Here is a 23357-nt window from a genome sequence, read left to right on the forward strand (position 1 = left end):
CAAACCGAAGCAAATGAGACAAACCTGAATCCTACCGTTCCCTCTTATCATCCTCTTTTTCCAATCCATTTCCATTTCTTCCCATACCTTGTTCTTGTTGTGAAGGCTACTTCTTCTCCGACCGCCTCTCAAAGTCATCCCCCACGCCTCTCAAACCACTTCCATTCTTACTCTTCTCCCCTTCCTCTCCTGTCTCCATTGCCTCACCTCTCTTTCTACGCTTCTTGAGCCAACTCGCTTTATTTCATTTTATTGCGCTGTCAATCGGATTAGTCGTCTTTCAATCGACTGGGTTCATTACGAGAAACTCCGGGTTTCCGACCTGGTGTTTCGAGTCCCCTGTCTTTTCACACCCCCCAAAAGTAGATTACGACGGTCTACTGCGATCCGACGGTGTTAAACCTCGTCCTCTCTCCATAACCCTTCCCTCCCCTCGCCAGCATCCGCCGTTCGGACGACCGGCTGGATTTCTCTCCTCATCATGTCGACTCCCTCCACCGCCACCGCGACACATCCTACGCATCACCAGCAACACTACGGATACCCTCACCACCCGCCCTACCAACCGAACCCTTCGTATCCGACCACGTCCGCTGCGGCCACCTCTCGCCTCGCCACCACTTATCCCTACGCCGTCAATCCGGCAACGGCCTCCTTGCCGTTCACGCAATCTCCAAAGATCGTCTCGGCGGCTCCCACGCCGACAACCACGGCAACCATGGCCCCGACCCACAATGGTATCAGCGCGAGCACTGCCCCAACGCAGTCCGGAAGGAGGAAAAAGCCAGATTGGGGCGAATTCTACAAGAACGGCATCCCCAAGGAAGTCATCGTCATCGATGATACCCCGCCGCCGGAGCAGTCCAACGGCGGCTCCTCTCGCAGTTTCGCGACGACATCCACTGTGACGGCGGCCCCCAGCGGCAATTTGCCTCAGCCCGCGGGAAAGAAGCGGCGCACCGGAGTCGAGACAGCATACGATGTAGGATATTATGATCGTCCATCATTTTCGATCAATCCTCAGCATTATGGAGAAGATTCGTCGGCTACCTCGATTTCAACGGATCGGACGACGTCGTTGCAAACAACGGCGCCGACCTCGCTCTCGCAGGGAAGCTCTGGTGCGAGCAATGGTGTTTACTACGAGGATGCCAATATTGGCCAAAAACGGAAACGGGTGACCACCCGAAAATCTGTTCGAGATGAGCAGAAACGGCGAGAGTTGGAGAATGCCGGCGATGCGTTCTTGAATTACATCCCACCTCCCAAGCCGATCATCAAGGCGAAAGATGTTCCAGTGCCTGTAGTCCGGGATGTAAGTAGCTTGCACTCCTTCCTCACCCCCCCCTTTTTTTTTTTTCTCTCTCTCTGTTCTAGGTACCCGCAGTGTCTCACACACTATAGTACGCAAACCGAGGAGAAAAGTTTGATGACGATGATGGCCATTATGTTGTAACGTCAGATACCCCGTTAACAGACCGATGTAAGTCGCGCCCGTGGTCAATCTATGGTACTTATTAGACTGACTCTCCAAGATTCAATCATCAAGCTCCTTGGACAGGGGACATTTGGGAAGGTGGTTGAAGCGTATGATAAGCAGCGGAAGACTCGCTGTGCAGTCAAGATCATTCGTTCCATTCAAAAGTATCGTGACGCGTCACGGATTGAGCTTCGAGTGCTGTCCACTTTGGCTTCGAATGACAGACAAAATCGGAACAAATGTATCCATCTGCGCGATTGCTTTGACTATAGGAACCACATATGCATCGTCACCGATTTGCTTGGGCAAAGTGTATTTGACTTTCTGAAGGGCAACGGCTTCGTTCCATTTCCCAGCAGCCAAATCCAAAACTTTGCTCGTCAGCTTTTTACCAGCGTGGCGTGTAAGTTCTTCCATTTCCCATGATGTTGGTAATTCGATACTGATCCCTCACAGTTCTTCATGATCTGAACCTCATTCACACTGACCTAAAGCCCGAAAATATTCTCCTTGTTAGTAATGCATATCAAACATTCACGTACAATCGCACGATCCCATCATCGTCACACGCAATCTCCCGCAGCGCGCGTCAAAGGCGTGTCCTGTTGGATAGCGAGATTCGTCTGATTGATTTTGGATCCGCCACCTTTGATGACGAATATCACTCCTCTGTCGTCTCCACCAGACATTACCGGGCGCCTGAGATTATCTTGAATCTCGGCTGGAGTTTCCCGTGCGATATATGGAGTATCGGATGTATACTGGTTGAGTTCTTCACCGGTGATGCTCTTTTCCAGACCCATGATAATCTAGAACACCTTGCCATGATGGAGGCCGTAATAGGCGACCGGATTGATACTCGACTCGTGAGACAAGTGATGCAAGGCGGTCGGAGTGGGAGCCAGAACCAGTCATCTAAGTATGTTCTGTTGTCACCACACCAATTGCTAGGAAAGTGCTAATTAACCCTAGATACTTCAATCGCAACAAGCTCGATTACCCTAACGACGAAACTACTCGTGCCTCACGGAAGTACGTGAGGGCGATGAAACAATTGACTGTATGTCCTTGGTCATCTAGCTCGCTTGCGGGATCTGTGCTAATTCTCGCAGGATTTTATTCCCACCACTACCAAGTTCCACCGTTTGTTCCTGGATCTTCTCCAGCGCATTTTCGTTTATGACCCCAAGAATCGGATCTCCGCCAAGGAGGCTCTGAAGCACCCATGGTTCAAAGAATCACTCGTGGATGATGGCACCGAAGCTCTGCGGATCGGGGAACAGTTGCAGCGCAACACCCAACGCCGCTAGGCTGCCTTTCCCATGACCGGGTATCTTTATAGCGAACTCTCGTCGTGGGGTTGATCTCGGGTCGATATATGGTACTGGTGCCCCGACGGCCACACCAGTCTGTAAATTGCCTGCGTACGGGCTTATAGGTTATGATAGATGGTTCATTCTTTTGGATATAGGCATCATTGGGATGGCAGCCATGCCGACGATGACCGGTAAAGCAGTGGTGACTGCTGGCAGGTCATCTCCATGGGGCGGAAGTGAAGTGTCTGCTGGGTAATGTGTCCTTTGGCGGCCATCCGAAAACGCCATCGACGTCTGAAGGGGTCCAGCGAAATAGATGGCCAAAAGTGTAACGACACCAGTATGGGGTCACTTTATTTATTTATTTATCACGGAGGACATGCTTGTTTTATCTTATTCCCTTCTACTATTTACACGTGGGGGTCAGGATTCGGGGGTTGTGGGATCTGGTTTTGTTTTCGTCTCCGTCTCTCCTTTTCCTCGTTTGATATCTTCTCCGCATCGTGGATGTGCTTTTCACTATTATATCGGATTTTATTCCTCGTCTTGTGGGGCGCTCTGGTGATATGATACAGGATTATATCTTGCATAGTTGTCTGGTATATGGTTTTGTTTTGTTTTTCCGTTCTCGCGGTAGTGCGTGATATGGCCGCTCCGTCTACTAGTGACCTCGAGTCGCCAGAATAGCCGAATGATACCTTCGCATGTTCTTCCTCGCCCTGTCGGTGGCGGCTTCCGGAGGGATTTTTGATGTCTTGCCTTTGTATTTATAGGACTATACGACCTCTATATATTAACGACCGCTTCTCTTTTTTTTTTTATTTTTTTATTTTTATTTTTTTTTTTTCTCTTTTTGTTCCTTGTTGGGTCCTTGGTGGTGATTGATATCGCTAGTGGCATGGATTACACAGGGATACAATACGATACCCCTCCTTTTCCTTTTGAGCCTCTCATTGAGTTTTCCACCCACGATCCCCATCCTCTATATCAATCCAGTTCCGACATGGTCAACACAACGAACTACTAACTTATTAACCAACACCAACCAGTCAGGAGTGAAACATCCCCGAATACCGGCCAGGGGCTAATTCATCAATGAACGACCTGCGCCACTATTATCGCGGCTCATCTGTATATATTTTGGCCCTGACACCCGAGACACGAAGCCCCACCGGAAAGATGAAGCACTCGCCCCTCTAGCTCTACACCGCATTCCCAATCAAACTGGGGGAGACATACCCGCACAAGTCCTCCCTGACAGGCGTTACACCCTCATCTCTCAGCGGACACACCTTGGACGCCTACGATCTCAGCCCTCCAGTAGCACAGCAGCCGTCGCCTGTGCAGCGGTGTCCAGCTATGGGGTTCTCGTTCTGGTCAGCACCGGACACTAGTATTAACACGTGATACAACATCAAACCAAGCAAACACACACGTGATCTGCGGCATGCAACATGCGGCACGCGACACCGCGATCCCAAAGAGGAGAGGGGCCGTGCTACGTCACGTGCGATAAGGCCTGAATGTCTTATCAATTTCCTCTGTCTAATGTACTCTTTGGCCCACTAATTTTGATATGAACAGATAGACAATTTTGAAGTCAACGCGTCCTATATACAAGTGTTCCCTGAGAACATGAAGATAATCTCACCCAGGCTGGATCGAATCCCTATGCATCGATGTCTCCTATGATAGTAGTCGTCGCGTAATAATATATATATATATATATATATATATACACGTAGATATGCAGGTGGCCCTGTAATTGGGTAGTGTTTCTGAGCCCCGGTAAAGTAGTAGTACAGGGACTAATGTATCATCACAGCCAATCACATTGTCAATCATACAGCTACTCTTGTTCTTTTCGAAGCTGTTCCACAGAGCGAAAAGTGTTGAGAGGAATTGAACCGATTTGGACAAGAGGCATCAGAGGCGAATGTCTATAATGCATGTGAAAGTGGGTCACGGGGATCGGGAAAGGAGAAAGAGCCCCAGAAGGAGAGAGTGGAGTATGGGGGAAAAGGTGGGTGGGAAAGTTATTAAGTGATATTTATTTTATCTAGATAAATGTATATAATTATGTAAATATAAAGATAGAGATACAAAGATCGAGATGTTGATCTAAGAAGGGTAATTCCCCTTTTCCGGTAACCAGCCCTCTTTAAGTTATAGTTGGCACTAGAGATGGGAAAGGAATGGCCCCCGATCGATGAGGTCTGTCCTGGTCTTTTTTGCAAGCTTGACAACGTGTGTTGGGTTTGTCTAACCTATCTGGGTATAAGAACCCCGTTCTAAGCTTAGCATCTTCGACCATAAATCATATTCGTTTCAATGTCAATAGCAATAATAATATACGCCCCCCCCCCCACTCTCCTCTCTCACGCTAAAGTCATTGGTCTCAATGACCATGGCCCAAAATGTCGCCCGTCCTTGTTTTCCAAAGAATTCTCTAGACCCGAGAAGAAAAGGCAACTGCAGGTGACTCGTCCTTATTTATTCCCTTCCATTCCTCTCATCAATGGTTAGGAGTATCCCTGACTAACAAACAATTCTCTTTGGCCTCTAATAGTTAAACACCCACCCTCCCCTTAAATACCCTCTCTTCCTCAACCATTGCATGTCGTGAATAACCCACTCGCTTTCTCCTTCTCCTTCTACTTTCTCCTCCTCCCCCCCTCCTCCTCAATTCCTCTTTACCTTGGGTAACGGTACCATGTCGATCATTGATACCGCCAAAGATCTCTCCGCTCTCTTCACACAACAGGTCCAGGCGACTCCTGATGCCGTGGCACTAGAAGATGACAAAATTACATACACATATACCGAACTAGATCAAGAGGTGGAGGCCTTGACTCGTCGCCTGCGTGGCTACGGGGTTGGTCGTGACAGCCTCGTGGGGGTCCTACTACCGCGCAGTGCGGACTATGTGGTTGCCTGCCTCGCTGCCCTTCGGGCTGGCGGTGCATTCCTAGTTCTGGAGCTGGCTTATCCGCCCGGTCTCTTGGCCGATGTGATCGAGGATGGAAAGCCAACGGTCGTCATCACAAATCGGGCAGAGGTTGGCAAGATCAAAGCCAGCGTCCCCGTCATCATTCAGGATGAGCCAGCGCCAAAGGCCAATGGGCATGTGGCAGAGCCATCCCCACTTCCGGCAGATGACGACTTGGATCGACTGGCATTTGTGTCATATTCGTCGGGGACGACAGGCAAGCCTAAAGGTATCGCAAACCCCCACCGGGCTGCCGTTCTCTCCTATAATCTGAGATTCGGGATATCGGACCTCCAACCGGGAGATCGGGTTGCTTGCAATGTCTTCTTTGTTTGGGAAATTTTGCGCCCTCTTCTGCGCGGAGCGACGGTGGTCGCTGTACCGGATGATGTTAGTTATGACCCGGCGGCGCTCGTTGACCTGCTGGCGGCCAAGAAAGTCACGGAAACGCTGATGACGCCCACCCTCTTGGCCACGGTTCTCGCTCGTCACCCCCACGTTGGCGACCGGTTGCCTGATTTGCGAACCTTGTGGTTCAATGGCGAGGTGGTAACGACTGATCTAGCCCGTCGGGCGGGCAATGCTTTCCCCCAAACGCGGCTGCTGAATTGCTATAGCGCATGTGAAACCCATGAGATCGCCTGCGGGGATATTCGGGAGATGCTGCAGCAGATTGACGGCGAAGCATTGTATTGTCCCGTGGGACCACCGATTGACCCAGAGAATACGTACGTCCTGGACGAGTCACTGCAAAAGGTCGACGTTGGCATGAGTGGAGAGCTCTTTTTGGCAGGTCCTCAACTCGCCCGCGGATACCTTAATCTTCCAGAGACAACGGCCAAGGCGTTCGTCACGAATCCCTTCGATTCTAATACCGACTCGCGCTTGTACCGGACGGGAGATATTGCGCGACTGCTCCCGTCAGGCCTTCTTGAAATTACGGGGCGTGTTGGGGCGATGATCAAGCTGCGTGGGTATTCCGTGGTGCCGGCTAAAGTTGAATATGAAATCGTGACCCATTTGGCGGTCTCCCGTTGCGCGGTGGTGGCCTACGGGGAAGGCTTGGAACGACAGTTGGTGGCGTATATTGTGCCCGAACATGAGAAGTCTGCCGATCGCCCCAAGGTGGAGATCAATGATTCCGGGCACAGCCCGGCGGCACGTCGCACTCTGGCTCCTCACTTGGCACATTATATGATTCCTGCTCTATGGGTGGAGTTGGAGGATTTGCCGACCCACGAAGTCACGGGTAAAGTCGACCTCAAGAACCTGCCGCCACCCCAGAGTCCCAAGTTGGTCAATGGAGGGAACCAGCCGGTAAAAGACTCGATTAGCCTGGATGAGGTGGCGTCCATCTGGGCAGCTGTCCTGAAAACGTCACGCACGCTTTTAAAGCCTAGTGATAACTTCTTTGATCTCGGTGGACACTCCTTGTCTCTGGCCGATTTATCCTCCAGGCTATCTAGACATTTCGGCTTCCGCGTTCCTATCACCCGTCTCGCCGAGAACACCACCCTAACAGGCCATTTGGAAACCGTCCGGGCGATCAGGGATGGGCACACTGCTGCTGTACAAGCAGATCTCCCGGCCGTCTTACGGGCCGACTCTACCTTGGATGATGATATTACACCCTACAAGGTTACGGCTTCCTCCATCAACACCGCGGATACCGTGCTGTTGACTGGTGTGACCGGCTTCTTGGGAGCATTTTTGCTTCATGACCTGGTGGAGCACACGTCAGCTCGTATCATATGCTTGGTGCGGTTCAACGAACCCGCCAATGATGACCAGCCCGGTGGTATTGCACGTATCCGCCGGAACCTCTTGGATTTGGGATTGTGGCGCGACTCAATTATGGAACGGGTCGAGATTCTCCCGGGCAACCTTTCGCGAACTCGTTTTGGCCTGTCCCCAAATACTTTCGACGAGCTCGCAAGCCGCGTCCAAGTCATTGTCCACGCGGCGGCGACTGTGAACCTGGTATACCCATACGCGGCGTTGCGCGGCCCGAATGTCGGTGGCACCCGAGAAGTGCTCCGCCTGGCTTGTAGGGGAGGCGCGACCGTGCAATACGTCTCCACGAACGGAGTGTTGCCTTCCTCGGGAGAGACTGGCTGGCCGGAGGATGCCCTCTTGGACGTGGAACAAGTTCCGGAGAAGCTGCTGGATGGGTATGGGCAGACGAAGTGGGTAGCTGAGCAGCTCGTCCTCGAGGCCGGTCGTCGCGGGCTGCCGGTGAAAATCCACCGAGCCGGCACCATCAGTGGCCATAGCTCGACTGGTGCTGCCAACGCATGGGACCTTCTCACGGCCCTAATTGTCGAGTCAATTCATCTCGGATATGCCCCTAACGTGGACGGGTGGCGCGCGGAAATGACCCCAGTGGACTTCGTCAGCAAGGCCATTGTCCACCTAGCCACTCAGAATCAGGCTGACCAAACGGTCTTCCACCTGGGTGACCCGAATCCGCTCAGCATGAACTCCGTCTTCGAGGCGCTTCGCGAGCTTGGGTATCCCACCCAACCCCTTGGCTGGGATGAGTGGGTGGGCATGTGGACTCAAAAAAGAGGCCCCGTGAAAGGCGGCGACGGCGCATTCACGGTCGATATCCTCCGTAGTGGCATGCCCACCGTTGACTTCCTCCGGGGCATCGTTGTGCTCGATAACGCCGCGACCCAGCCGTTCTTGGCAGACCTTGAACGGCCCCAGGTGGGCCGGGCTTTACTCGAAACCTACACACGTCATTGGTTCGCCCGAGGCTGGCTGACCCGGCCTCCCTCCCGGCAACATGCTCTGGCGGGCTCACCAAAGCCTAGAGGTCCGCTCAGCGGGAAAGTGGCCGTGGTTACCGGTGCATCTTCTGGCATTGGCGCTGCGGTGGCCGTGGCTCTGGCTCGAGAAGGCTGCAACGTCGCCCTGGCCGCCCGGCGCGTGGACGCACTCGAATCGGTCAAGGGTCGTATCACAGCTCACGGAGTGAAGGTGATCGCACACCCGACCGATGTCACGAACCGTGAGCAAGTCGAAGCCCTTCTTCGTGCGGCGAGTGAGGAGCTGGGTCCCGTTGACATCCTGGTTTCGTGTGCTGGCGTCATGTACTTTACCATGATGGCGAATGTGAAGACCGATGAGTGGGAACGCACGGTCGACGTCAATTGCAAGGGTCTCTTGCACTGCCTGTCTGCCACTGTACCGGGCATGCTCTCACGGAGCCGCGGCCATATTGTTGCCATCTCTTCTGATGCTGGCCGCAAGGTCTTCCCTGGTCTTGGCGTCTACTCCGCCAGCAAGTTCTTCGTTGAGGCCACGCTCCAGTCCCTGCGGCTGGAAACAGCGGGCACCGGCTTGCGCGTGACCAGTATTCAACCCGGCAACACGTCTACGCCCCTTCTAAATATGTCCACGGACACAGAGGCTGTGAAGAAGTACGGAGAGCCATCCGGAGCTAAGATCCTCGATCCAGAAGATATCGCGAATTCGATCGTGTACGCCCTGCGTCAGCCCGAACATGTCTCGGTGAATGAAGTCCTTGTTGAGCCGCGGGATGAGCCAATTTAGACCTTTCCAGTTGGTCTCGGCCCCATCATTTTGAGCGTCACGGAAAGTATTTAATCTTTTTCTTTTGATTTCTTCTTTCGGGGTACATATAGGGAGGATAGACATGTTATACCAAGGATTTTATGATATCAGATAAATAGAGTTGCAGTGCTATATCAAATTGTCGAAGATCTTCGTCCATATTAAGTTCTGTTTTCAATATCACTGTTTTCTCCTTCTATTTAATAGCAGGTAGTATATGTAAGGTACTGCACTAAGTACTATCATGGATCATATATGATAGAACGAGTAAACGCGATTGGTGGCTTATGACATGTCACCTTCCGGACCAATCAGAGCCCATTCAGGTTGCGGGACAAGAAAAGAAAGAAAAAAAAGAAATGGCGACAAACAAGACAAACATGAGTTAGTTCCGATCTATCGGTCAGCGAAGGCGATTCTATATTCAGTCAGTCTCTCTCTCTCTCTCTTATTCCAAAGGAGGACTCTCTGCATAGTTTAATAATTTTTCTCTTTGCTTAGTCTGCGTAATGGCACTGTCTCCGTCTAGCGGTGATCTCGCAGATGGGTCCGGTCATCATGAAGTAGAAACAGCTATCTCCGAACCCTACAATGGAAATGCACCCAACCTGAGCAATACTGTATTTGAAATGAGTCAACTACCCTCGTCAACACAGGATGAGCCACGCGAGGCGGACGCGGCTGAGGGCGAATCTCGCAGCAATTGGAGGATCGTCGCCATCATGCTTGCTCTTTCAGTAAGTTGCTCCTCTGCACTTGATATCTCCGAAGGTATAAATTTACACCCTGTTAACTGACGCTGAATCTAGCTCAGTCTCTTCATCTCCGCTCTTGATCAGACCATTGTGGCAACAGCAACCCCAACTATCTCCGCAGAGCTGCATTCAGGCAGAGGCTATGTATGGATTGGTGGTGCATACCTAATTGCTAATGCGGCCAGCTCTAACATCTGGGCAAACCTGTCCGATATCTGGGGACGCAAGCCGATTCTTCTGTTGGCTGTAGCCTTGTTCTTTGGAGCATCGATTATCTGTGCCAAAGCTATCAACATGCCTATGCTGATTGCAGGACGTGGTGTACAAGGTATCGCAGGAGGTGGGCTCATCCAGCTAATTACTATCACTATCTCCGACCTCTTTAGTGTCCGGTAATAATTTTCATTCGAAGGCTTATATTGCATTTGGGACTGACGGATCACAGACTCCGCAGCCTTTTCTTGGGCCTCATTGAGTTTATCTGGGCAATTGCCGGAGCGTTAGGCCCCATTGTTGGCGGTGCCTTCACCCAGTCAGTTTCCTGGAGGTGGATCTTCTGGATCAATCTGCCTGTTTGTGGAACAGCCTTTGTACTTCTCCTGTTATTCCTAGATGTACACAACCCAAAGACCGGAGTTATAGATGGCATCAAAGCAGTCGATTGGTTCGGTAGCTTCTCTATTCTCGGGCTGGCGGTTATGGTTCTGCTGGGCCTTGACTTCGGAGGAGATACCTTCCCTTGGAATTCGCCGAAAGTGATTTGTCTCATTGTTTTTGGCTGCCTGATGTCACTTATCTTTATTTACAGTGAAAAACGTCTGGCCAAGTATCCGCTGATGCCGCTTGGTGTATTCAAAAGCCGTTCTAATGTTGCCTGCTTTATTGTGGCGTTCACACATGGCTTTGTGAGTCTCCAATCATCACTCATAGACAGACATAGGATGCTTCTAACGATCCACAGGCTTTTCTCGGACAAGAATATTACCTCCCGTTATTCTTCCAGTCGGCCAAGGAAGCGTCTCCTTTCCACTCGGGCCTTCTAATTCTCCCATTTGTCTTATCCGAAGCCGCCTTGAGTCTTGCGGCCGGAATCATCATCCACCGCACCGGCCATTATCTCGAAATCGTGTGGACCGGAACCGCACTCGTACTCCTGGGGAGCGGTCTATTCATCGATTTCGGCGCTATGTCACCCCTTGCAAAGATCATCTGCTACCAAGTAGTCGCAGGCGCAGGATGTGGTTTGCTTTTCTTCCCTCCTCTCCTTGCTCTGCAGAGCAATGTACCCCAGGATGAAACCGCTGCCGCGACTGCAACCTTCGGCTTCATCCGTAATATGGCCATGGCCATGTCAGTGGTGCTTGGCGGAGTGGTTTTCCAGAACAGCATGGATACGCGCCAGTCGGAGCTCCTCGCAGCTGGACTATCTGACTCGATAGTGAAGGAACTTACCGGGCCAGAGGCCGCGGCTAACATCATGGTCATTCAGTCGATCGAGGATACGTTTCAACGCAGTGTGGTGAAGGATGCTTACGCGTGGAGCCTGCGCAACATCTGGATTCTCTACGCCTCTCTATCAGCGTGCGGACTTCTCTTCAGTCTTTTGATTACTCGTCAGCATCTCAGCAAGGAACATATCGAGACGAAAACTGGGCTGAAGGAGAAGGAGCCGCATACCGAATCCCAGGAGAGCCAACCTGTCTCCGCACCTTGAGTCTCAGCCTCAATTCGAGCTTGGGAAGCTATCCTAGACTCAGCATGCTTTTTAGGATCTATACTTGGTCATATTTTCTCCTTTCGGAATTGTCCATATTGCGGGTATATATACATATAAACAGAAAGGACATTAATGTTTTGGGAATGGCTACATCTTTATGTATATAGTTCTGAAACGAGCTACATACCAGCATGAAAATATTAACCTCCATTCCCCCAACATCCCATAAACATAAATCAATCAAAGCATCGCCGCGACAGCAACAGCCGCCGCCCCAGCCAAGGGCACCCCAGTAGCAACCGCCCTAGCATTGACCAGCTTACCCGCCGCAGCACCAGGCGTCTTGGTCGCCTCTGGCTTCGTGAACTTGTCCACACCCCCAGTAACCACCATATCATAAAACCCAACGTTACTACTGGGTATACTCGTCTCCAACAACGCGGAACTCGACCACGGCCCCCCACCCACTGACCCCGTCACCGTCACCGAGAACGAGCACGAAGCCGACTCAGAATAGTTCTTGAACTTGCAGTCATAGTGCCGGGTCGCAGTGATGCGATCCGTCTCCGTCGTTCCGACCGTGTATGACCCCGTCATGCTGAAGGTTTCTTTTCCCTGGATCAAGGTCCAGGGTTTATCGATCTGGCAGTATTCCTTGGGGGCGCCCTTGGTGCAGCTGATGTGGTAGGTTGTTTCCTCGGCGTTGATCCCCGCTACGCTGGCTGCGGTGCCGGTGTAGGTGGGTATACTGAAGGAGATGCCGGTGGCATCCCAGCCGGGGACTGTGGTTTTGTCCTCTTTGGCACTGACGAGCGTAGCGGCGAGGGTGAGCAGGAGGTGTTTGGGATGCATTTCAATTTGTTTTTCTTTTCCTTTCCTTTTCTTTGCTTGGTTTAGAGGGTTGAGTGTAGTGGGTATAAGTGAGTATTGAGACTCTTTATATTGTATCTATAAACAGCAATATAGTATCAAAAACACCCAAAAAAAAAAAAAAAAAAAAAAAAAAAAACTAACACCCCACCTCCGGACTCCCCCTTTTATAAACCCTCACCCATTTCTCTACCACCTCACACCATTCCTCACAACTCAATGTAACCAGATCACAAGCTTCATTTAAAACCGCACCCCCAATGGGTCTAATCTCGCTACCCCCCAAAGGCCCCAAAATGCCCATCCGGCCTCTACCGACAGGCACACAACCCCCCTGATTGGGCAAAAGCCTCCCCAGTCCCCACCTTTCATAGCGATAGCCTGCAGAATATAGTCTCTTAAGTGAGTCACGTGGGGCCAACAATCATGAACGGGGGGATCGTGTATGGTTGCACTGCGATGGAGATTTGGGGGCCGTGAACTTACTCTCTGCGCTAGGACTTTGTGTTGAACGTGCACAGCACTTAGTAGGGAGGCCTGATGTCCACTTTGGTTCTAGTAGGACCGTCATTCCCCGCTGGTTTTGCTGCTTAGGGCTTACAGCTGTGAAGTTTTATGGGCTTGGGTTCCGGCACTGGGGGGTAGTGTGGAGAGCTAGGTAAGCGATAATTTGTGGTTGGGGCTTGCGAATCGATATTGGATATTGGGTTAGGGTTATTGAAGGGAGTTAAATGGGTTGGTTTTGGTGGTGCTTGCCAGTTGATGGAGGTCTTAGTGGTTGCGCACAGTTCTGGTTCGGCATTATTTGTGTTTGGGAGAGCCTTGATCGGTGGGATGTTGGGTTGTCCTCGTCGTGGCACGGATAGTTTCTCATTAAAGATACTACTGTGCCTCTGTCAAGACTGATTGGGGCATTATCAGAGATATTTACAGCAATGCCGAGGATAATGAGGGTGTTGGTCGGACAGATATAGAAAACATCCCCTGGAAACCATGGAAAATGTCACTAATAGTTCCCCTACATTTGTGCCGTGTCGTTTATTGCTGAGTCACGGTGTAAAGGGTGGAATTTGGCCCCGATCAATCAAATACTAGGATTCGAAATTGCGTATGTTGGATGCACAATAACCCTAACTGTTGACAACTTTGTAAGGAAGTCACAATACACCCCATTTTATAGTACTATCTGGTGTTGTTTCCAAAGGAACAAGGCTAAAAGGTATACGATCACACAAAAACTTCACTAGCCTTGTCCTGGACATGCAGGTTACAGAGGCCAAGAGTAAGCGACATTATTTATATCACGGCAAGTGCAATTTCCTACCCCCAGTTTCTGCGCCATTATGGCCTCAAGACTCGGTAAAACAGACTGCACGACGCATGCCATCCAATGATCTCCGTACCATCTTTCACCACCCCTCACCCCGCGCCAAATGCTCGGTGATCCAAGAGCACTGCACGAACATCGCACCTGTTTCAGCATTAAAAGCCTAGTTCCAAGCTTTGCATTGGAAGCCTAGTGGAGATGGTACGTGAAAGAGGACCAATGTGTCGCTTCTCTCGATTCGTCAGCACACGGTTCTCAAAGAGCCCGAGCCGTCGAATCCCGGTGGTGTGCTATGACCAGATAGACCCGAGGCAATTGATATCACGGGGGATTGCACATATATTTGAACTAACAAATTGCTCTTATGTGCTCCAAGCATTTACCACTCGGCCCTAATGCAACTGTGCGTTTGTTGATACAAGCACAGACGACTAGATAGATTACCGTTATCGTACGCTTTCCCCTAATGTTAGCCATTATCTTAGTTGTAAATATGTTCATGCCTACGTTGCCACAGTACCTTCATTGACGCCTATATAGATTATAGCTTGGACTTAACACCGGACGTCACAGCTTGCAGCACAACCCCTGTCATCATTAGGACCTTCTCTTCTTCAAGTCGGCGTGCAACCAATTGCAAGCTGACCGGCATGCCGTCCACTGCCGATGCATCATCTAGAACTCGGGTGGTTAGCAATGCGTCTCAACAACCCATGAAAAGGTGGGAATATGCACGTACAATCCCTTTGTATCCGATCATCCACCTCACTCAACGCCCTGTGACTCTGATACGGCCCATCCAACATCTTACTAGCCTTCACTCCACACGGGAACGAAACAACCGAGTAATCGAGCACATTGAACACCCCCGTGTATCCCACATACGCAAACTTCCCGTGCTCCACCGAACTATACGGCGTCGTCGGACCTAAACCCACAGGTTAGCAAAAGACCTCAATCCTGCCACACAAACCCAAGAGAAATCATACAAAGAATCCCATCAATCCCCGCCTCATTCCACCGTCGCAAATACTCCATCTGCAGACTATTCCGCTCCAAATGTATCTGCCACATCGCATGAACCCCCAACTCAGTCGCCTTCTCATAATCCTCCATCTCCTCCCGGAACGGCTCCCCCGTTGGCGCCAGCAGCCCCCGCACGGATTTACCCCCGTCCGCGACAAATTTGCGCTGCAGCAGCTGGCGCAGTTCCTGGTGCCCCGTTGGCGCCCAGTCGATGACCTCGTGTCCGGCCTGTCGGAGCCGGTGCACTGTTTCTTGGAGGGCGCGAGCGACAGGTGGTGTGGGTGTTACGATCCCATCGTGCCACATTACAGCGAAGCGGAGACGGTGCTTGGGCTCCGTTGGGCGCCAGGGGATTGGGAGGCATTTGGGGTCGTTGAGCCAGGGTTGTTGGTCGATGACGGCTTTGGAGTAGAGGGCTATTTCTTCGAGGGTGGAGGCCATGGGGCCGTTGACGCTGTTTACGGCTTCCTGGCCGGCGAGACCGGAGCGGGTTTGAAGGTTTGGGAAGCGTCCGAACGAGGGCCGGAGGGTGAAGATGCCGGTGCAGGCGGCTGGGATGCGGAGGGAGCCGCCTGGGCGGGAATGAGTTGTCAGTGCTTGCTGGTTGTTGGCCAGTTTTTCGGGGGTTGGGGGTGTCACTGACCTATGTCCGTTCCAACGCCGATGCGACTCGCGCCGAACGCGATCAGCGCTGATTCGCCTCCGGATGAACCACCGGATGTCAGATTGCGATTGCGTGGGTTCACGGTACGACCGAAGACGTTGTTGACGGTTTCGGCGATCATCATCGCTGTCGGTACGTTGGTCTTCACGTACAGCACGGCTCCGGCATCCAGGAGGAGGTCTGTGAGCGTGCTGTTGTATGTGGCGGGATCATTGACGAGCGATGTGAAGCCTACGGTGGAGTCTTTGCCGATGATGTTGAAGTTATCCTTGAGGGAGATTGGGAGGCCGTGGAATGGGCCTTTTGGTTTGCCTGTTTTTCGCAGGTGTTCGTCCAATTCTCTTGCTCGAGCGATGGCTTCGTCGAAGAGGATCTCAGAAAGACAGTTGGTCTTGATGTATGTTAGTCAATAGTTTTCGATAATCATAATGAAGGAAGTGGATGTACCAATTGGTGAGCTGCCGCGGCAGCCTTACAAAATACTTTCGTCACTTCCTCCGATGTCCAGGAGCCTGTCTCTATATGGGCCAGGATCCTGGGCGCCAAAGCGGACAGTATCTCCAGCTCGCGAGTGGTAAACCATCCCGACTGTCGTGGGAAAGACGTGACGTCTGCTTGGTGCTCCGGGGGTAGAAGGTGGGCAGGAATTACCCATTCAGGAGGAATGGCAGCTTTGAGCGCCTCTTGTTTGCTTTTTGCGATCGCTTTCCAGGACTCCATTTCGCCAGGGTACAGGAGGTAACTCTGATTGGTTTGAAGGAGATGTGATGCCGTTCGTGAGTAGCATTGCTGGGGAATTTGGAATCCGTCTTATAGAGAGGAGCCGCGGCATCGTACCCTGCATGAATGCCGCGAGGGATTACTGCGGGGAAAGAGATAGAAGCATTGAAGAGGTTATCTTTAGCACCCCCTCACGTCTCCTCACTGATAAAGGGTTCTAGTGCCGTGTCTAGGTAAAGAGATATCGTCAAACCTGCTTTGTCTTGACTACCCCTTTGTCTCGGCTAAGGTATCCTATGGCAATCGCCGAGGAAGTTGAGCTGGGCAAGGTGTCGTGGTGGTAACCGGGTGAAAAAGAGGCCTATCAGCCTTAATCTACTGCTCATGTACTTCCCGGCAGTTGACATCCGGTTAGTGGCACTCGAGCAGGTTCGTATCGCAGGTTGAACCGGTGTTGCAAGTTAGGGTTCCGCGATGTCATTGGAAGAAGCGGGGTTCCCGGAATGAAAGCCGAAGTCAAGTGATAAGACTCGCAAAGGCGGGGTTTTAAATGAATCTAATGCGATGCAAGAGTGGATCATTATGTTGAATCAGTAATTTAGACGACCATTATCGACATGATTATAGTTATGGGTTGATTCCAGTGCCTCTTCCACGGCCCTTATCTGGGAATGATTTCGCCGATGATAGTGAGAGGACCATCCGGACCGTGAATCCTGACTGATAGACATAGATGGACTTATCAACGCCAAGCGGTTTGCTTCTTTCTCGCAAGATGGACAACCTTGGACGCTCTTCCACTCTGTACGACCTTTCCTTCTATTGGTGAGCGTTGGACCGGTGTCTGGGCGAACGGGATGGCTGCTAGCAACCCGGACTGTCCTCATGCCGACTTCATTTAGAGTTTTTGAAGAAGGAAGATGTACGAGTATGAGACAGTCAGATTAGTCTGATTGTGGTATAAAGAGGCCTGAAGAAAGCTACTGTGAAATAAGCCCTCCACTGTTCTGCATCAAGCTGCCATACCCACGATGTTGACCAACTTCAAAAGCTATCTGAAGGGTCAAGAGTCGAGGCCTGGGGAGGCTAAGCTGCTGCGAAAGCTGGACTTCTTCATCCTTTCATTCTGTTGTTTGACGTATTTTTTCAATTATCTAGATCGCTCCAACCTATCCAATGCGTATGTGTCGGGAATGAAGGAAGAACTCAACTTCCAGGGAAATCAACTCAATGTTATCAACACTGTTTTCACTGTCGGGTATATCCTAGGCCAAATCCCCTCCAACTTAGCACTGACCTATATTGCTCCGCGCATTTTCTTCCCCGTCATGATTGTGTTTTGGGGTGGTCTTACCATGATCACAGCTGCCGTCCACAACCCTCAGGGCATCATGGCTATCCGGTTTTTCTTAGGATTGGCGGAATCCAGTACCTTCGTCGGAACCCACTACATTCTCGGGGCCTGGTATACGGAGAAAGAGCTGGGTAAGAGGAGTGGCATCTTCACTGCCTCTGGCCTTGCCGGTACTATGTTCGGGGGCTTCATCCAGTCCGGCATCCATTCATCGCTCGATGGAGCGCGTGGACTGTCCGGTTGGCGATGGCTGTTTATCATCGATGGACTGATCACCCTTCCCATCGCACTCTATGGACTGTTTTTGTTCCCTGATACTCCTTCCACCACCCGAGCGCCATATCTCTCAGCCTCCGAGCGTGCCCTAGCTATCTCCCGCATGCCTGAAGCCAACCCAGTGAGGGCACGCTTGAACCTAGCCTTTGCTAAGAAGGTATTCGGCACCTGGTACTGGTATGGCTTCGTCATGCTCTGGATCATCGCCGGAGAAACTGAATCCTTCTCAACCAACTCCCTTCTCGCACTCTACATGAAATCACATCCGACTAATAAGTACGCCGTTTCGCAGCTGAACAATTACCCATCGGGTGTTCCAGCCGTTGGTATTGTGTCCACCTTATTTTGGGCCACATTGACCGACTTCATGGGTGGGAAACGCTACTTGGTTGGATTCTTCATTGGGATCACTGGCATCGTCACGTCGGCCCTTATATTAGCTCAATTCTCGTCTACCGCTACGGTCTTTGGAGCTTATTATTGGGCTGGTGCGGTATATGCCTGTCAAGCTACATTCTTCGCATGGTGCAATGATGTTATGCGGTATCAAGATGATCGGTTGCGCTCAGTGGTGATCGCTAGTATGAATCTAGGGAGCAATGCTGTTAACGCTTGGTGGAGTATTCTGTTCTACTCTGCTACATTTGCTCCCCGGTTTACCAAGGGTATGTGGGCCATGATCGGATGTTCGATCGCTCTGATGCTTTGGACGAGTGGTATCATATATATGACAGCGAAAGAGCAACGGGAAGGACTGGATGGCGTTGAGCAGAGAGAAGAGGAAATGGTCGAGGGGTCAATTTATAAGGTGAAAGAGTGAAGTAGAGTATGTTTATTGACATTGATATATATAGTCATTGTGTTGTGTTGAGTAGTCAGCGTTATTTGTCACCTCAGGCAATAAATGATACCTTATCGGCGCATTCCGATAAGCAACTAAACGGCGACTCCCGGATGTCTATACCTCTACTCTCTCTCTCTCCAACTTCTCTCCTCCAGACCACCGATTGACCTTCAATAAATACTTCCAAAAGCAGGCCCTTGCTCATTATTTCTTCCAAACCTACCTCCACATACACATACTCACATCCAATCCCCCAAATCAACAACCAGAACGAACAACACCAACAAAATGTCCGCCCCAATCCTCACCACTACACCAACTCTCCACCTCACCCCAGAACCACTCACAAAAGAAGCCTTCGCCCCCTTCGGCACAGCAATCTACGCCCCTCTGCCTCGCGACCTAACCTCCGCACCACCGCTCACCACCCTCCCACAGCACGAACCCACCCCCGTCCTCGCCAACCAATCCTCCGCCCTAAAATACAGCCCCATCTCCCCCCTCGAAGACAACTACCGAGGCAACTGCCCAAGCAAGCAGCCCTCGACCGCCCGCATGAGCATGTTCAGCTGCTTCCCCCGCCAACTGCGCGCCTTGCCGGGAAAGCCCTCTAAAGCCTTCGACGTGCGAATCCTCGAGCGCCACCCTTTCACCACCCAGACCTTCACCCCGATCGATCTCTCCTGCCAATCGCCCGCCGAACCGTGGTTCCTGGTTATCGTTGCCCCGACGCTGAAGGGCCAGACGGCGACGGCGATGACGCCCGCTGGGCAGACGACGGTGCGGGATCCACCGGATTTGAGGAACTTGAGGGCGTTTGTTGCGCGCGGCGGGCAGGCTGTTACGTATGGGGCTGGGACGTGGCATGCGCCGATGGTGGTGGTTGGGTCGAGACGGGTGGATTTTGTGGTCGTGCAGTTTATGAATGGGATGGAGGGGGAGGATTGTCAGGAGGTGGCGTTTGGGGAGGGGATTGTGGTTGAGATTCAGGATGGGGGGTTGGCGAAGTTGTAGTGGTGATTTGCCAGGGGGGGAGGGATTGGATTATGAGGTTATGATGCATTATATGAATGAAGTCATTTGTTAGTGGGGTAGTGCAGTAGATGGTAGCTAGTATACATTCGGTAGTGGCAGTTGTACATGTAGAATTGATAAGTAGGATATCATGTGCTACGAAACGAGGGATTGGGGCTGCGTTGGAGTCGTTTGGGATTGGCTCCAATTGATCTCCGCTGAACATGTACTTGGGCTAGTACGAGCGTTGTCGCGTATGCTCCGGGCCATCTCGATGGTCTCTTTCGGTAACCCGGCAAGCTGGGCAACCTTCAACGCATGGGATTCGCGGTTCACACCCTGGCGCAGTCGATGGACGAACGAGAATGACCCCGACGCGGTCTCCTTGACGTCCGTGCAGTATCGGCCTAGAGACTCGAAATCGCGCGTCATGTCCACCAGCTCGTGGAAATGGGTTGCGAAGAGGGTGCGGCATTGATTGCGGTAGTGGAGATGGTGTAGGCATGCGAAACTGACGGCGGTGCCATCCTCGGGTGTGGTGCCACGACCTACCTCGTCCATGATGACAAAGGATCGCGACGTCGCCTGTTTCAGAATCGCGGCGGTCTCAAGCATTTCGACCATAAATGTGGACTGGTCGCGGAAGAGATCGTCCGCGGCGCCGATACGGCTGAAGATTTGGTCTACGGTCCCGACTTCGGCGTATTCAGCGGGCACGAAGGATCCCACCTGCGCGAGGATCGTGATGAGTGCATTCTGGCGCAGGAAGGTGCTCTTCCCGGCCATGTTGGGCCCCGTGATGAGCCAGATGCGTTCCTGGTCGCCTAAGAAGCAGTCATTGCTGACAAAGCGTCGACCCTGCTCTTCGAGGCCGAGTTTGACGGTCGGATGCCTGCCTCCGACGATCTTGTGGGTGGTTCCCTTTGTGATAATGGGCCGAACAAGTTGCTGCTCTTGTGCTAGCGTTGCGAAGGAGCACGCGACATCTAGTTCATCCATCACAGCTGCGTTGCGTCGAATCTTCACCAGGTTGAGAATCACTTCGCGGCGGAGATCCTCAAAGATCTGCTGCTCCTCCTGTCGGATTTGGAGCTTCACTTGATCTGTTCGGCTGCCGAGTTCAGTCCATGCCGGTAGATAGAAAGACCTGGTGGATTTGGTTGATGCGACATTTCGTGTCACTCCTAATTCTTCGAGAGCTTCCTGGGAGACTTTGGGCCCTTTGACGTGGCATATATGCCCGAGACCAGGGGTCCACTTGAGGGTAAGAGCAGATGATCCCACAGAGTCGCGTAGACGCTGCGTTAAGCTGGCCTTCTCATCTTGTAGTGTCGTCAATGCTTGGTGGAGCTTACGGAGGGCAGGGCTTGCATCCCGCCTCATAATCCAGGTGTCGATATCCGAGGGCTCATCTGCAGCTGTCCCAGCTCGACCAGTGTTCTTGGCTTTCACTTTCTTGGGCAATGCATCGAGATCCGTTGGCAAGCCTTCGTTCATGGCGACTTCTTGAGCTAACATCGCCGCCTCTGTAGCGGTATCATCCTCGATTCGTTGCTTTTGCAGCAACCCTTCCTCATCAATAGCAGCCACAATTTTGTCTGCTAGTCGGCTAGGCTTGCTCAAATGAAGCCTACTAGTCATGGCTCTAAGACTTTCATTGTTCTGGATGGGCACCGAGGTGTCGGAGCCTGTGCCAGAGAGAACCCGTTTAATCTCTTTCGAGGCTTCTATAGCCCTGGAAAGACAAATCAGGTCATCGGGGTCACCCCGTCCAAGTGTGAATTTTTGGACCAGACGCTGAGCGTCATAGCTACGCTTTAATAGCTGCGTCACACTATCACGTAGCTCGCCATTTGCGATGAAGACCGATACAAGGTCAAGGCGCTCGTTGATGACACGCAAGGAAGTAGAAGGGGATGCTAGGCAAGAGAAAGATTAGACTGAGGCCAATGTAAATCAAATGAAGGTGTGAGACATACTCAAACGGTCCCTCAGGAGACGCGCCCCGCTCTTGGTGCAAGTACGGCGAACTGCGTGAAGTAGACTACCCTTGCCAAATCCATCTCGAGCAGTTTCGAGAATCTCCAAGCCCCTCAAGCTATTACGATCGATACTCATAGATTCGTTCAAGTGCCGGCGACGAGGAGGCTGAAGTTTTAAATCCAGTCCCTGTAGTTGAACCCGGATATATTCCAAGAGACTATAACCTGCGGCCGTTTCCTCTTGCGTGAAAGTCTCGATAGCCTTAGGAGGGACGGGCGCTTCTAGCATAGAGTCCCAGCGAGACATTGGCGCGATATCCCGGGGAAACTGGAAAAATGTCATCAGCCGATGGTCGTGGCCCATAAGCAATTGCAGCTCCTGTCCGATCAAATCCCGGATATTCCTGTCAACTAAAATTTCACGAGCACCAATTCTCGCAACAGCTGAAGGAAGCATTTGCACTATCGTAGACTGGGTAAAAAAGTCACCGGTAGAAAGATCTAGCCAGGATAAGCCTACGGGCTGAGAAGCGGACGACAGTACATGCTGATGCGATGAGGCATCATCCTGTTGCTCTAGTTGTGTCTTCAATGACAGCTCATCTATGTATATGGCTAGGAGGAAATTATTTTCCGCAGGATCCATGAACTTTTCATCGATCAATGTGCCTGGTGTAATAATTCTGGCTACTTTGCGATCGAAGAGAAGCCCCCCTGAGCGAGCCTTGTCCTCTGCGTCGTTTGCGAACTCCTCGCTAATAGCCACGTACTTATTGAGATCTTGCACGAGTATCTTTAGGAAGCGATCTAATTGAAAAAAGGGAAACCCCGCCATTGGAACAGGGCCGCCGCTGGTCTTTTTGGAGGCAAGTTTGAGATTAAGCAACGGAGCGAGCTCCTCGGCTTGCTCGAAATACAGCTAGGATAAAGTCAGGCAATGAGTTTACGAGCTAAGATCCTTCATGATAGATGAGCCCCCCAGGAACATTGTCCGTACCTCATAAAAGCCACCAACTCTGGTCAGGATGACACAGTTCTGGAACTTTTGCATGTTATTCTTATGTCCCTGCACGACTGGGGGGTACCGCGGTGCATCTTCTACGGCATCCTCATAAGACTCCAGCCTCAACGCTCCTTGTGGTAAATCTTTCAGCTTCACAGTAGACTGCGTTTTAGCACCACGTTGGAGCGTGAGCTTAGAAGCTGGAATTGGCGTCGCGATTCGCAGCGACGGACGGCGGGCATGATGGCAGATAGTTCGGTGGACATGGCAGTGATAGGACGATATGAGATCGGGTTTGCGGAGGACGGGAATGCGCGACGGAATCAGATGTGAGATGCGGCTGCCATGGATCGGCATGATCCCAGCGTGTCTCGAACGTTGGAGGTTGTTTTTGGCATTGTCGCGAGCTCTACGGAGAGTAAGAGTATTTGGGTTTAAAAA

At 51.6% G+C, this 23357-nt stretch overlaps 8 protein-coding genes across 8 annotated transcripts; 5 read left to right on the forward strand and 3 right to left on the reverse strand.

Annotated features, from left to right (window-relative positions):
* The first annotated feature begins 310 nt into the window (after positions 1–310).
* BDW43DRAFT_101019 (putative protein kinase (Lkh1)) lies at positions 311–2857 on the forward strand. The gene is made up of 5 exons (XM_032037750.1): positions 311–1315; positions 1405–1483; positions 1536–1883; positions 1937–2399; positions 2453–2857. Exons 1-5 carry the CDS (start codon positions 482–484, stop codon positions 2661–2663), a joined length of 1935 nt encoding a protein of 644 aa, XP_031899499.1. The 5' UTR covers positions 311–481; the 3' UTR covers positions 2664–2857.
* Positions 2858–5150: 2293 nt separating this feature from the next.
* BDW43DRAFT_278236 (non-ribosomal peptide synthetase) lies at positions 5151–9529 on the forward strand. Its single transcript, XM_032042143.1, has one exon. It carries the CDS (start codon positions 5510–5512, stop codon positions 9341–9343), a length of 3834 nt encoding a protein of 1277 aa, XP_031899500.1. The 5' UTR covers positions 5151–5509; the 3' UTR covers positions 9344–9529.
* Positions 9530–9873: 344 nt separating this feature from the next.
* BDW43DRAFT_319979 (MDR family MFS transporter) lies at positions 9874–11862 on the forward strand (the record flags this gene model as incomplete). The annotated part of the gene is made up of 4 exons (XM_032048998.1): positions 9874–10101; positions 10174–10511; positions 10565–11024; positions 11081–11862. 4 exons carry the CDS (start codon positions 9874–9876, stop codon positions 11831–11833), a joined length of 1779 nt encoding a protein of 592 aa, XP_031899501.1. The 3' UTR covers positions 11834–11862.
* Positions 11863–12076: 214 nt separating this feature from the next.
* BDW43DRAFT_311745 (uncharacterized protein) lies at positions 12077–12688 on the reverse strand (the record flags this gene model as incomplete). The annotated part of the gene is made up of 1 exon (XM_032047244.1): positions 12077–12688. The coding sequence occupies one exon, from the start codon at positions 12686–12688 to the stop codon at positions 12077–12079; it is 612 nt and encodes a 203-aa protein (XP_031899502.1).
* A 1667-nt stretch (positions 12689–14355) lies between these two features.
* Positions 14356–16958, reverse strand: BDW43DRAFT_101080 (amidase signature domain-containing protein). The gene is made up of 6 exons (XM_032037754.1): positions 16171–16958; positions 15703–16114; positions 15023–15631; positions 14773–14961; positions 14554–14708; positions 14356–14489 (listed from the first exon to the last, which is right to left on the reverse strand). The coding sequence occupies exons 1-5, from the start codon at positions 16441–16443 to the stop codon at positions 14575–14577; spliced, it is 1617 nt and encodes a 538-aa protein (XP_031899503.1). The 5' UTR covers positions 16444–16958; the 3' UTR covers positions 14356–14489; positions 14554–14574.
* Positions 16959–19016, forward strand: BDW43DRAFT_101079 (major facilitator superfamily domain-containing protein). Its single transcript, XM_032037753.1, has one exon. It carries the CDS (start codon positions 17475–17477, stop codon positions 18891–18893), a length of 1419 nt encoding a protein of 472 aa, XP_031899504.1. The 5' UTR covers positions 16959–17474; the 3' UTR covers positions 18894–19016.
* Position 19017: 1 nt separating this feature from the next.
* Positions 19018–20009, forward strand: BDW43DRAFT_101078 (ureidoglycolate hydrolase). The gene has a single exon (XM_032037752.1). The coding sequence runs from the start codon at positions 19206–19208 to the stop codon at positions 19929–19931; it is 726 nt and encodes a 241-aa protein (XP_031899505.1). The 5' UTR covers positions 19018–19205; the 3' UTR covers positions 19932–20009.
* On the reverse strand, positions 19934–23300 carry BDW43DRAFT_278244 (mismatch repair ATPase MSH1). Its single transcript, XM_032042144.1, has 2 exons — positions 21911–23300; positions 19934–21850 (listed from the first exon to the last, which is right to left on the reverse strand). The coding sequence occupies exons 1-2, from the start codon at positions 22746–22748 to the stop codon at positions 20088–20090; spliced, it is 2601 nt and encodes an 866-aa protein (XP_031899506.1). The 5' UTR covers positions 22749–23300; the 3' UTR covers positions 19934–20087.
* Between the last annotated feature and the right edge of the window lie 57 nt (positions 23301–23357).

Source organism: Aspergillus alliaceus (genome assembly GCF_009176365.1).
Source record: "Aspergillus alliaceus strain CBS 536.65 unplaced genomic scaffold BDW43scaffold_26, whole genome shotgun sequence".
Classification (NCBI taxonomy): domain Eukaryota; kingdom Fungi; phylum Ascomycota; class Eurotiomycetes; order Eurotiales; family Aspergillaceae; genus Aspergillus; species Aspergillus alliaceus.

Bases quoted from the DNA above. Each gene is read 5' to 3' on its own strand.
- BDW43DRAFT_101019 (XM_032037750.1), top strand. From the start codon at position 482: ATGTCGACTCCCTCCACCGCCACCGCGACACATCCTACGCATCACCAG. The intron at 1,484-1,535 runs GTAAGTCGCGCC...TGACTCTCCAAG, and splicing joins TACCCCGTTAACAGACCGAT to ATTCAATCATCAAGCTCCTT. The intron at 2,400-2,452 runs GTATGTTCTGTT...AATTAACCCTAG, and splicing joins AGCCAGAACCAGTCATCTAA to ATACTTCAATCGCAACAAGC.
- BDW43DRAFT_278236 (XM_032042143.1), top strand. From the start codon at position 5,510: ATGTCGATCATTGATACCGCCAAAGATCTCTCCGCTCTCTTCACACAA.
- BDW43DRAFT_101080 (XM_032037754.1), bottom strand. From the start codon at position 16,443: ATGGAGTCCTGGAAAGCGATCGCAAAAAGCAAACAAGAGGCGCTCAAA. The intron at 15,632-15,702 runs GTCAGTGACACC...ATTCCCGCCCAG, and splicing joins CGGCGTTGGAACGGACATAG to GCGGCTCCCTCCGCATCCCA. The intron at 14,709-14,772 runs GTACGTGCATAT...CCCGAGTTCTAG, and splicing joins TGATCGGATACAAAGGGATT to ATGATGCATCGGCAGTGGAC.
- BDW43DRAFT_101079 (XM_032037753.1), top strand. From the start codon at position 17,475: ATGTTGACCAACTTCAAAAGCTATCTGAAGGGTCAAGAGTCGAGGCCT.
- BDW43DRAFT_101078 (XM_032037752.1), top strand. From the start codon at position 19,206: ATGTCCGCCCCAATCCTCACCACTACACCAACTCTCCACCTCACCCCA.
- BDW43DRAFT_278244 (XM_032042144.1), bottom strand. From the start codon at position 22,748: ATGGCGGGGTTTCCCTTTTTTCAATTAGATCGCTTCCTAAAGATACTC. The intron at 21,851-21,910 runs GTATGTCTCACA...TCTCTTGCCTAG, and splicing joins TCTCCTGAGGGACCGTTTGA to CATCCCCTTCTACTTCCTTG.